General features: G+C 37.9%; 1 protein-coding gene across 3 annotated transcripts in view; it reads right to left on the bottom strand.

Annotated features, from left to right (window-relative positions):
• Positions 1-4,416: 4,416 nt before the first annotated feature.
• Positions 4,417-12,871, bottom strand: part of ZNF800 (zinc finger protein 800) — a 52,022-nt gene continuing 43,567 nt past the window's right edge. For 2 of the 3 annotated variants that reach the window (XM_057504743.1, XM_057504742.1), the window contains exon 6: positions 6,486-11,256. In XM_057504743.1, coding sequence (XP_057360726.1) covers positions 11,070-11,256 — 187 coding nt within the window. In that variant the 3' untranslated portion in view covers positions 6,486-11,069. Of the gene's footprint in view, positions 5,013-5,682; positions 5,743-6,485; positions 11,257-12,871 lie in introns of those variants that run through there. The other variant, XM_036909112.2, reaches the window with a different exon arrangement.

Below are 12,871 nucleotides of genomic sequence, written 5' to 3' on the forward strand. Positions count from 1 at the left end.
TACCAATCTGGAAGCCTTTAATTTCATTGTGTTGTCTGATAGCTATGGCAAGGACCTTCAGAACTATGTGGGATAAAAGGGGAGAGTGGGCATCCTTGTCTTGTTCCTGATATCAAAGGAAAAGCTTTCAGCTTTTGCTGTTAAGTATGGTGTTGGCTATAGGTTTGTCATATATGGCCTTTATTATGTAGAGGTACTTGCCCTCTGAATGCATTTTGTTGAGAATTTTTGTCATGAATGGATGTTGAATTTCATTTAATGCTTTCTCAACATCTATGGAGATGATTATCTGGTTTTGTCCTTCTTTTTGTTGATGTGGTGGATGATGTTGATGGATCTTTGAATATTGTACCAACCTTACATCCCTGGAATAAATCCTACTTGATCATGATGGATGATCTCTTTGAGGTATTTTTGAATTTGGTTCGCTAATATTTTGTTGAGTATTTTTGCATCTATGTTGATCAGGGATATTAGTCTGTAATTTCCTTTTTTTTTTTTTTGGTATCTTTGCCTGGTTTTGGTATTAGAGTGATGCTGGCCTCATAGAATGAGTTTGGGAAGTATTACCTCTTCTTCTACTTTTTGGAAAACTTTAAGGAGGATGGGTATTAGATCTTCACTAAATGTTTGATAAAATTCAATGGTGAAGCCATCTGGTCCAGGTGTTTTGTTCTTAGGTAGTTCTTGATTACCAATTCAATTTTGTTGCTGTTAATTGGTCTGTTCAGATTTTCTGTTTCTTCCTTGGTCAGCTTTGGAAGGTTGTATTTTTCTAGAAAGTTCTCCATTTCTTCTAAGTTATCCAATTTGTTAGCATATAATATTTCATAGTATTCTCTAATAATTCTTTGTATTTCTGTGATGTCTATAGTGATTTTTCCTTTCTCATTTCTGATTCTGTTTATGTGTGTAGACTCTCTTTTTTTCTTGATAAGTCTGGCTAGGGGGTTATCTATTTTGTTTATTTTCTTGAAGAACCAGCTCCTGCCTTCATTGATTCTTCCTATTGTTTTATTCTTCTCGATTTCATTTATTTCTGTTCTAATCTTTATTATGTCCCTCCTTCCACTGACTTAGGGCCTCATTTGTTCTTCTTTATCTAACTTCATTAATTGTGAGTTTAAACTATTCATATGTGACTATTGTTCCTGAGATAAGCCTGTATTGCAATATATTCCCTCTTAGCACAGCCTTCCCTGCATCCCACAGATTTTGCACTTTTGAGTTATTGTTGTCATTTATCTCCATATACTGCTTGATCTCTGTTTTTATTTGGTCACTGATCCATTGATTATTTAGGAGCATGTTGTTAAGCCTCCATGTGTTTGTGGGCTTTTTTGTTTTCTTTGTAAAATTTATTTCTAGTTTCATACTTTTGTGGTATTTCAATCCTTCTGAATTTACTGAGGCACTTTTTGTCACCTAGTATATGATCTATTCTTGAAAATGTTCTGTGTGCACTTGAGGAGAATGTGTATTCTGCTGCTTTGGGGTGCAGTGCTCTATAGATGTCCATTAGGTCCATCTGTTCTAATGTGTTGTTCAGTGCCTCTGTGTCCTTATTTATCTTCTGTCTGGTTGATCTGTCCTTCAGCGAGAGTGGTGTGTTGAAGTCTCCTAAAATGAATGTGCTGCATTCTATTTCCCCCTTTAATTCTACTTGTATTTGTTTCACATATGTAGGTACTGCTATGTTGGATGCATAGATATTCTAGTGGTTATATCCTCTAGTTGGACTGACCCCTTTATCATCATATAATGTCCTTCTTTATCTCTTGTGACTTTCTTTGTTTTGGAGTCTGTTTTGTCTGATACAAGTACTGTAACTCCTGCTTTTTTCTCCCTATTAGTTGCATGAAATATCTTTTCATCCCTTCACTTTTAGTCTGTGTATGTCTTTGGGTTTGAAGTCTCTTGTAAGCAGCATATAGAAGGGTCTTGCATTTTTATCCACTCAGTGACTCTATATTTTTTGATTGGTACATTCTGACCATTTACATTTAGGGTGATTATCAATAGATATGTACTTATTGCCTTTGCAGGCTTTAGATTCGTCATTACCAAAGATTCAAGGGTAACTTCTTTACTATCTAACAGTGTAACTTACCTCATTTGTTGCACTATTTCAAACATAATCTAAAAGTTCTTTTTTTTTCCTCCCTTTTCTTCCTCCTCCATTCTTTACATATTAGGTATCATATTCTGTACTCTTTGTCTATCCCTTGATTGACTTTGGGGGTAGTTGACTTAATTTTGTATTTGCTTAGTAATTAATTGATCTACTTTCTTTACTGTGGTTTTATCTTCTCTGGTGACAGCTATTTAGCCTTAGGAACACTTCCATCTATAGCAGTCCATCCAAAATACACTGTAGAGATGGTTTGTGGGAGGTAAATTCTCTCAACTTTTGCTTATCTGGAAATTGTTTAATCCCTCCTTCAAATTTAAATCATAATTTTGCCACATAGAGTATTCTTTGTTCAAGGCCCTTCTGTTTCATTGTATTAAATATATCATGCCACTCCCTTCCAGCCTGTAAGGTTTCTGCTGAGAAGTCTGATGATAGTCTGATAGATTTTCCTTTGTATGTGATCCTTTTTATCTGTCTGATTTTAGTACTCTGTCCTTATCCTTGATCTTTACCATTTTAATTATTATATTTCTTGGTGTTGTCTTCCTTGGGTCCCTTGTTTTGGGAGATCTGTGCACCTCCATGACCTGAGAGATTATCTCCTTCCCCAAATTGGGGAAGTTTTCAGCAATTACTTCCTCAAACACTGTTTCTATCCTTTTTTCTCTATTCTTCTTCTTCTGGTACCCCTATAATGTAAATATTGTTCCATTTGTATTGGTCACACAGTCCTCTCACTATTCTTCCATTCCTAAAGATCCTTCTTTCTCTCTATGCCTCAGCTCCTTTGTATTCCTGTCCTCCTAGTTCTATTTTATTTACCGTCTCCTCTACTTCATCTAATCTGCTTTTAAACACCTCCATTTTATGTTTCATTTCAGACACTGTATTTTTCAGTTTCTATCTCATTCCTGAATTCCTCCCTGAGTTCTTGCATATTTTTCTGTAGCTCTGTGAGCATGTTTATGATTTTTATTTTTAAATCTCTTTAAGGAAGATTGATGAGTTCAGTTTCATTTGGCCCTCTTTCTGGTGTTTGTGGGATTTTCATTTGAACCAGGTTTCTTTGATGTTTCACATTTGTAGGTGGCACCCTCTAGTGTCTGGAAGCTCTACTCTCTGGAGCTGTTCAGCCCCTGGAGCAATGGTGGAGGTTGCAGGCAAGCAGTGCTGGTACCTGTCGGCAGGCAAGAGTTCTTTCCTGCTTCCCGGCTGCAGTGTTTGCCTCCACTGCCAGGGCCAGTGGGTCGAATGCATAGGGAGGAGCCTCTATGCTATGCACTTGTAGCTTCCATAGGCAGAGCCACCCTCTGGCTTGCCTGGCACAATGGCAGAGGCAGCCAGTTTGCAAACTAGTGCCAGCCAGGTGGAAGGAACAGCAGGCTGCATATCATGGTGGGGGGCCTTAGAGCTGCGTATCCAATCAGGGGGATGGAGTGCCTGCAGCTCCTGAAAGTTCCTAACCTGCTGGGAAGAGTGTGCCTGGATTATTTTGTCCATCTTTCCTTTCTCCTGAGCAGCAAGCTCGGTGCAGTCCTAGTCCCTTTAGCAGCCCACTCACTGTTAGGAAGTCTCTGAGATTGCCCACATTTCTTTTGTCCCAGAGCGGCCATTGTGGATACCTCTTCTCTATGAGGGGCTGGAATCTCAGTCTCTCCATGTATTCTGCCTGTCTCAGCTTTCCAACTGCACAACTCCAGAACACCATGTAATGTGGGTTTGTGCTCCCAGAGGAGATCTCCAGGGCTGGGTGTTCAGCAGTCCCAGCCCTCCACCCTCTCCCCGCTCCATTTCTCTTCCTCCCACTGGTGAGCTGGGGTGGAAGAGGAGCTTGGGTCCCACTTGATCACAGCTTTGGTACTTTACCCTTTTCCTTGAGGTCTGCTCTTTTCCCCAAGTGTAGGCAATCTGTCACAGCCTTCTTTCCCATTGCTCTTTCAGTATTAGTTGTACTTGCTATATTTTCATATTATATGTGGTTTGGGGAGGAAGTTTCTGTCTCACCTCTCATGCCACCATCTTTAAGCCCTCCCAAAGAAACACTTTAAAGGAAGAGCTGATAAGACTAGAAGTCACTTTATAGTTTCATCCCTCAAGTCATGATTGTTCAGCCTAATAATTATGTAACTCTGAAAGAGAACAATCTTAATATAAAGCAACTCATGTAATGATTTAAGAAGGGGTTCCTCAACCTCAGCAATATTGCCTTTTGAGCTGGATAATTTTGGTTGGTGGTGGAAGAGCTGTCCTATGCAATATAGGATACTAAGCTAATAAACAAAATGAGTGTTTCCTAAAGTTTTATTTTAAAAAATATTAACAGTTCTATTAGAAAAAAGTATGTTGAAATATGTATTTTAATGTAAACCTTTTTCTTTAATGCAGAACTTCTCAGAGCCTTTAATATAAGAACTGAGGCTTTAATATAAGAATTCTGTGAACCTCCAGATAAGCAAGCAAAGTAGGTGATATTTTCCAGACTTGTGTGTGTGTGCATGCCTGCACACACATGAATAATATATCTCTTGGCACATGAATTCTGAAAATGCTATTAATCAAATAAAGCAAAATCAGTACATCAGTCAGAGTTTTTGAATGCAAGTAACAAAAACGACTTATGTCTTGTTTAAGGAACAAAGAAATGAAATAGAAGATTACAGGGAAGTCTTCAAAAACCAGGCTTGTAAAAAGTAAGCAGTCTGGGCAATAGAAATCACAGCAGGTAGAGTCCAATCCTTATGCTATTAATCCTGGAATAAATCTACTTCCTTATGTCATGCGGAAATGCTTGCAAATAATAAGTGAGAAAACAAAATCAGGATGCAAAAGAATATGAGCCCAATTCTATCAAAATGAAGAGTGATGTACAGAAATAGTCCTAGAAGGAAATACAACAAAATGTTAACAGTGCTTTTTTCCTGTATGATAAAGTTACAGGTAATTTTTATTTATATACATTAATTACATTTGTAATTATAAAAATAAATTTTTAAAGCTATTTTTTCTAAGTCTAAAAGAAAAATTGTTCTATGCCAAAATCTTGGACAAAGTCCATGTACACAATTTTTAAATCTTTCCTGAATTCACAAACTTTGACAATGAGTTTTTCTAATTACTAGATGTCATTTTAGCTCCATATAACCTGAGTACTGTTGATGTAATAAACATTTTTCAATCTGTTTCTTGCCTTTTGCATGAGTAACTAGGACATTATATAGAAATCACACTAAATTGTTAGAAGTACCAAATCTTGTTGTAATTAGTATAGTCACCACTAGTTGGCGCTATTGATAGAATCTTGTAACAAGGAACTCGAAGTAATGATTATATATCACTTCAGATAAGACCACTTCATAGGTAAACACTTTTCTTCAAGCAAAATTAGCTCTTTATTAAAATAGCAACATAAATATTAATAAATTTATTCTTTATTAAAATCAGAATTAACAATAAAACCTCAATGCTGCTGGAAATAACATCAAAGATGAAATAAAAATAACAATTATAATCCATTATTTTAAAAGAGCAACAATTAAGAGGCTACATACCAAAACTTTTGAGATGCTGTCAAAGCTGTGCTCACAGGTAAACTTATAGCCTTATGTGTCCTATTATTAAATAAGAAAGAAATAAAAATAAATGAACTAAGTCATCAATTACAAAGAAACATTCAGAAAATAAAATAAACTTAAGAAAATAATAATGAAGGAATACATAAGAAGTAAAAGTTACACTAATGGTGTATAAAGTAGAAAAATAGAACTTTTGAAATAACTAAGTGTTGGTTCCTTTAAAACATGGGCAGGTCTAATAGAAGAATGAAAAATGCAACTAAAAAGATTAGAAATGAGAAAATAGCTATAACTACATAAAGAAAGTATTTTTAATTAAAATATAAGTACATGTAAAGTCTGTTAACAAATTTTAAAATTCCATGAAAATGCATGATTTTCTTTTAAAATATTATTTTTTAAATTGATACTCAAGAAATAGTAGTTAACCCGTCAAGGCAAAAGTCATAGAAGTATTTTTAGAGATTTATTTTCCACTTACCTACCATGAAAAGAATTTTAGAGTCCAAACAGTGCTAAGGGTGAGTTCCTCTAAACCTCCAAAGACTAGGCAAAATTCCTATACTCTATACTAATCTAGAGCATACAAAATTTTTTGAAGCTGATAAAAATAGAATTTAAAAATGTAAAACTACAGTACAGTCTTATTCCATGAATATAAATACAATTATCCTAAACAAACTGGAAGGAGCTGAACTCAACATTATTGGACTGAAAGGAAAAACCCACCATGATGAAATAGGATGCATCTCATGCAGAAATAACCCAATATCCAGAAATCTATTAATATAATTTATTGTAATAACAGGTAAAGGGAGTAAAACCAAATGATCATCTCTAGTTGCCCAGAATGTATTTAATATAATTCAATAATTTCCAATAAAACACTTAGGATACTCGAACCAGGAAACCACTCCTTAACCTGATAAAGACCTCTGTTTCAGTCCAAGAACTAACATTAAAAGTTGGTGAAATAGTAATGGAATTCCTAAAAAAGTCAAAAATAAGAGCAAAATTAATACCATCATTTATTCAATATATGAGGCATAAATATTGTAAAGGAAGAGAGAAAATTATCATTAATTACACTTCAAATGATTGTCTACTTAGAAGAGAATCAACTAGGATTAATCAAAGAATTGAGAAAAATTACCAAACACAAAAATCAATAGCTTGGTCCCACAAGGAGCAAACCAGTTATAAAACATGATAAAATGAACAACAAAGATATGAAATACCTAATAATATAATTAACAAGAAACATGCAGGACCTACAAAATTACTGAGGAATATATAGGAAGCCTTCAATAACCTTGACGTATGACAAGTTCCTGAATGGGAAAATTAGTATGACAAAGATGGCAATTGCTCCCCAATCAATCTATAATGTTAAAGCAATTTTAAACACAATGACAATAGAATTTATTTTGGAACTTGACCAAACTATAACAAAAGTTTATCTGGAAGAATAAATGCACAAATAGAGCAACAAATATTTTTAAAAAGAAGAGTAATGCTTACCCCATTAAAAAGTTAATCACATAATAAAGCAAATTATAAAATGATGCTAATTAAAACGGCATAATTCAAAAATAGAGGAGGATACCAAAGGACAAACAATAAACCCAGAAACCACTCCAAAATATTATATGTAAGAATTTAATATTTGATAAATGTGGAATTTTCAAAACAGTGGCAGAGGGAGTTTTCAATAAATGATGATGCAATGACTATATAAATACTTAGAGCCTTAATCACATCTATTATCAAAAATAAATCCCATTTTGAGTAAGGATTTAAATCTAAAAAAATTAGAAGAGGAAACAAATATTTATGTAGCTTTGAAATGCAGAAGACTCTTTTAAACATATCACCAAAAGTAGAAATCATGAAAGACAGATTTATCTAAATGAAAAATGTGGTATTTCTGTATATCAAAACATCATTAATTAAATTGGTACATATATAAGAAGGGGCAAAATGTCTGCAGCATATAAAATAAACAAATGATGAGAGGTTTTATTATATAAAGAGCTTTTACAAATCAATAAAAAATGAACTCCCAACAGAAAAATTAGGAGATGTGTTCATTCATTCTTTCAAAAGGTATTTGTTGTGCATCTAATACATGCCAACTATTGTGCTCAGGGCTGGAAATGCAATGTTGAAGCTTATCAATATCCAGACAGTCTCTTCCCTCATTCTTTCCAGTATGAGAAACAGACACACATACAAAAAGGAAATAAACAAATAAATAAAATTACAAATCTAGATAAGGGATTTGAGTAATGAAGGAAACAAAGAACTGAGATAACAAGTAGGAGAAGAAAAGGAGGACTCCTTTCAATCAATGTTCTCAGCAGGCCTTTCTCAACATGTTGTAGTAAAGCAGTTGTCTAAAGGATATGGTTGTGGTGGGGGAAAAGGATAGCCAAGGAGAGCAGCTTAAGCAGAGAAAACAGCATTCACTAAGCCCCGGAGGTGCAGAAAAGTTCTTGGCATGTTGGAGGAACCAGTGTGGCTACATCATAGTGGACAATAAAGAGTGTGACACAGATAGGCATGGAGAGATAGGTAGGTCTGATTGTTCAGGGCTCTCTGAACCATGGTAAGGGTTTTAGATTTTATTTTATGAGGAACAATTTAGTCGATTCAATTTATGAGCAAGATCTTTGTTACCACTCTATCAAGAATATATTGAAGTAGGTTGCGGGTCAAGAATGGGAGGGAGCAGAGAGACCAGGTAGGACTGGCTATCACAATAATGAGGTGAGAAAAATATAGTGATCAGGATTAAGTCGTGGTATTGAAAATGGAAAACAGCAGACAAATTAAAGATATATTTGGAGGATAAAACTGATAGTTGGTCTATCTGACATAGGGGAGAGGTTATGAAAAGAATCAAAAATGACCCCTAGGTTTCCACCTTGAGCAACTGTTTGGATGGTGGTGCTGGTTACTCTAATAGGGAAGATGGGGGTAAACAGGTGGGGTGAGAATAAAGAATTAGATTTTGGACATGTTAAATCTGAAAAAGATCTGTGTCAGCCAAAGGAAGATATTAAGCAAGCAATTAGAAACACAAGTCTAGAACTTAGAGGAAAGGTCAAGGTGGAAACACAAATTTGAAACACATTAAAGACCATGCTTACATCCATGGGAAATGATAAGACCATCCTGGGAAAGAACATAGAAAAGAGGGACCCAAATGGAGGTGAGAAACCTCAACTTTTCAAAGCTAGGTAGAAGGAGATGGAATATAACATTGAAGATTGATCGGTAAAGAGGAAGAAAACCAGGAGAGAATATAGTCTTGGACATGAAGAGAGAACACTGAAAGTAGAGAGTGGTCAAGATGTGGGCAGGAAAGTATCCTTTTGGAGAGGGTAATGTGGAAGTGCCTAGGGACCTTAACAAGGGCAATTTCAGTGGTGGTGGTAGTGGGGAAGTCACACTGTAGATTGATAAGTGAATAAAATATCAGAAAATGAAGACAATACATTAGGATAACTCCATAAAGAAGTTAGGTTATGAAGGAAAGGTGAGATGTGGCTAATAGATGGAAAAGATGTACACAGGGGAAGGATTGGTTAAGATTTGGTTAAGAGCATGTTTGCAGACCAAAGAAGTGATCCATTCAGAAACTGATGATGCAGTTTCTGAAAGGGGGAACCTAAAGAAGTAAGTCCTTGAAGAGGGGATGCAACCTGGAGCATGAAAGGAAGGGCTGGCCTTCGAAAATTCCTCCATAGTCACAAAAAGGAAGAAGATAGTTACCAAGATAGCTGCTGGGCTTGGGGTGAGAAATGGGGGTCTTGTGATGGGAAGATGAGGAAATTTGTATGTAATATCTTCTTATCCATGGGAAATTTGAAGTAAACCAGGAAGAGGAGACCAGAAAATTTTGAGGATAGATGAAGATATATAAACAGTCATTTTAAAAGTGTAAAGCTGAGACTACAGTAGGAATAGCACCAATTTGAGGTTTGAGATAATGGATTGAAAGTAAAACTAGTTGGCAGCACTGTGTGATTTCTTAAAGAAAAGTTCAGTTGTCCCAGTCAGGCCCATGAAAGGCAGATGGTAAGGTTTGTCAGGAGTTGGGTTTTTACCAGGAAAATAAATAGGAAGAAAATGAGGTGCAAGACTGCTGAGAGCACTGTATTTCAAGGAGAATGGTTATAATGATGGACCATGGGATCCAGGCTAGATAAAGAAGGAAGTGAATCCAAGATGGGCTGATAAACAGTGGAGGAAATGAGGCTAATGAATTAGCTGTCCATGAACAAGGGATCCAGAAAGACAGGGAGATGGTGATCAGAGTGGAATGTCTGATATATTAGCTCAGGTCCTCCTTGAAACAGACACCAACGCAGGGCTCAACTTCCAAGGGTTTTATTGAGGAACATCAATAAAGGGAAGGAATGAGGAGCAGAGAGGGGGATGCCTTCATTCCACAATGCAAGTCTGACACCTATGAAAGGAGAGTGGGATTGGGCAAGAAGAGTTTTAGATTGCATGCAGCACGGTTCTTAGAAAGTTTCAGCCGGGCTGCTAAGGAGTCCCCACGCCGAAGTTGCTCATTAGAGGAGTCCAGCATCTCACATGAACACACCATCACTAACACCCGCACTGCACTCAGTCACCGACTGGGAGTTGCCTGGGAGAAGCACGGCCTCAGTGCAAACCCAAGAGTGGATCCCCTGGGATGGCAGTCTCGAACCATGGGAGCCAGGACTGATTCCGACGGGAAGAAATGGTATTGGAGGTGAAGTCACAAGGAAGGGGCTGATGTTGGATGGGGCTCGGGTTCAACCACACTTACGCAGGACGCAGCTCCGTATTTTGTCGATCATCCCCAGTCATTAAAACAATGTTCTGGCAGATGGGGGTCGGGTGGGGAAGGTGGGTAACTAGCTTGAAGGTTTTCAGGTGAAGACTAAAGTGGGAGCTAGTCTTTGAAGAATTAATAATGAAAGAAATTGACTAGGAAGTTGATCAATTACAAGGAGGGAAAGAGGTTGGTATTGTCCAACTGCAAGATTCTCAGAGGCCGGGATTTCGGCAGGCGAGATAAGGAAGTAACGCTCTGCGAACGACTAGCAAGGCCGTCCTGCCCACCCGCCGGCCCTAAGGCACACGGTCCCCCTCAGGGGCTGCGCGGGAGAGAGTTCTGGGGTAACCTGGGTTCAGTTAAAGCGACGGGGTGGAGGGAGGGCCGCGAATAGCGGAGGACACCAGGGCGTTCGCCGCCGACGGAGTGACGTCCGCGAGCTCTGGGAGGGCTGGGGCGGCGAGCCGCCTGAGGGCCGCGGGCAGCGCGGAGGGCTGGCGCGGTCTCGCGGGCGGCCGGGCGGCGGCGCTCACGGGGGAGCGGGCTTCCCGAGGCCGCGGGCGGCGTGCTGGCGCTCCCGGGCGGCGCCGCCGCGGAGCTTGGCGCGGCAGCTGGCGGCGGCCTGGCGCGTAGTGACGGCGCCCGCGGGCGGGCAGCGGCTCCCGGGGGCGGCCGGGCGCAGGGCGGCGGCGCTGCGGGGCGACGGCTTCCCCAGGCTTCGGCCGGCACGGGCGGCGGCGGTCCCCAGAGAGAAAGACAAAGACACGCCGGTTAGAAACGGACTAACGCTCCGGCGCCTCCCCGTTCATCAAGGCGCCGCAAACCCGAACTCGGCGCGAAGCCGCTTCCGCCCAACAGGTTGTCTGTCACACAGACAGATCAACCCGTGTTGATCAGAGCAAAGAGCACCCCATCGAAGTTTCATACATGTTTTAGCAATTCAGGAATTTGTATCAAAACTCTTTAATTTCTGAATACTCTTTGACTCAGAAACTCTAGTTTTAGAATCTTTCCCTTAAGGAATAATTATGAATATATCCATAATTTCCATACAGGGTGTTCACTGCAGTATCTATAATAGCAAAAAACAACAAAAACAAAAGGGAAATAAAATGAAAAAATGTAAAACTGGAAATATCCTATATCCAACAATACAGAGTTGGTTAGATTATAGTCCTTTTCTTATAGTGGATATTAACCTATTAAAACAAATTATACTTAATTATATGGGAAAGTATTTATACTAGATGGAATGAAAAAAATCAGTTTCATCTCCATTTGTAGTGTGTATGGGTGTGTTTACACTTAATGCATATACGTGTGCATACACACAGAACACATCACATATATATAAAATAATGGAAAGAAGCACTCCAAAATGTTACATGGTTATCTCCAGGCAATGAAGCTGCAGGTAATCTTAATATATGTCCCAAATTGTACAATAAGCAACTTTTATTTTTATAAAAAATACAACTTAATTTAATTAAAGGAATTTTACTCCATTCTTATGTACCCTTTCTGACTTTCTCCCAATTCAAATTTATGAAAATAATTATTTTATATTGTGTAGTGAAGTGGTGGACATAAAAAGATTTTAAGAATGAACGAATGGTCCACAAAAGTTGTTAAACTTCCTCAATGGTTCTGAGTAAATCATGGGTATTACAGAGCAGTTTATTGCTTAAACATTATGCAGTGAATCAAAACGACTGTCTTTTGTGAAGTTACACCTAATTTCACTTTTCTTCTTCAGGAAAAAAAAAAAGGCTTTCTGGTACTCTAACAAACCTAGCTGGATTTGTAATCCCCACAGACATGGGAAAATATTTGCTAAAAACGGAAAAAATTACCAACTTTTGGAACAAATGTTTTAGATAATACCAATGTTTTAACATTGTATTCAATAGTTTTCTGTATAACTTGAAAGAACATGGAGCAAAACTAAAATGTTACAATAAACTAGAGTCTAAACATCTTGGTCTCCCAAGCATAACAAACTTAAATTTTTAGCAGTTTTTAATACCAAGGGAGTCTATTTTGCTAGACCATGTTCCAGGAAAATGTATAAGGATGACAATAAAACTACACTAATATAGGGGCAGGGTTCCAGGGCTTTATTATTAAATTGACAGATCCATTAATATAGTCCCAATAATATTTTATGCCAAAGTGACATCAGAATTGTCAGGCTGATTTTACATAATGTTGAGCAAAGCCAAATTTATGAGATTTATTGGAATGTTGCTTAAACCGATGATACCTAATCACCCACACCATCCTGCAAGTTTTCTTTCCCTCTGAAAGTACTGGATAAAATTATCATGTCCA

Source organism: Manis pentadactyla, chromosome 7 (genome assembly GCF_030020395.1).
Source record: "Manis pentadactyla isolate mManPen7 chromosome 7, mManPen7.hap1, whole genome shotgun sequence".
NCBI classification, from domain to species: Eukaryota; Metazoa; Chordata; class Mammalia; order Pholidota; family Manidae; genus Manis; species Manis pentadactyla.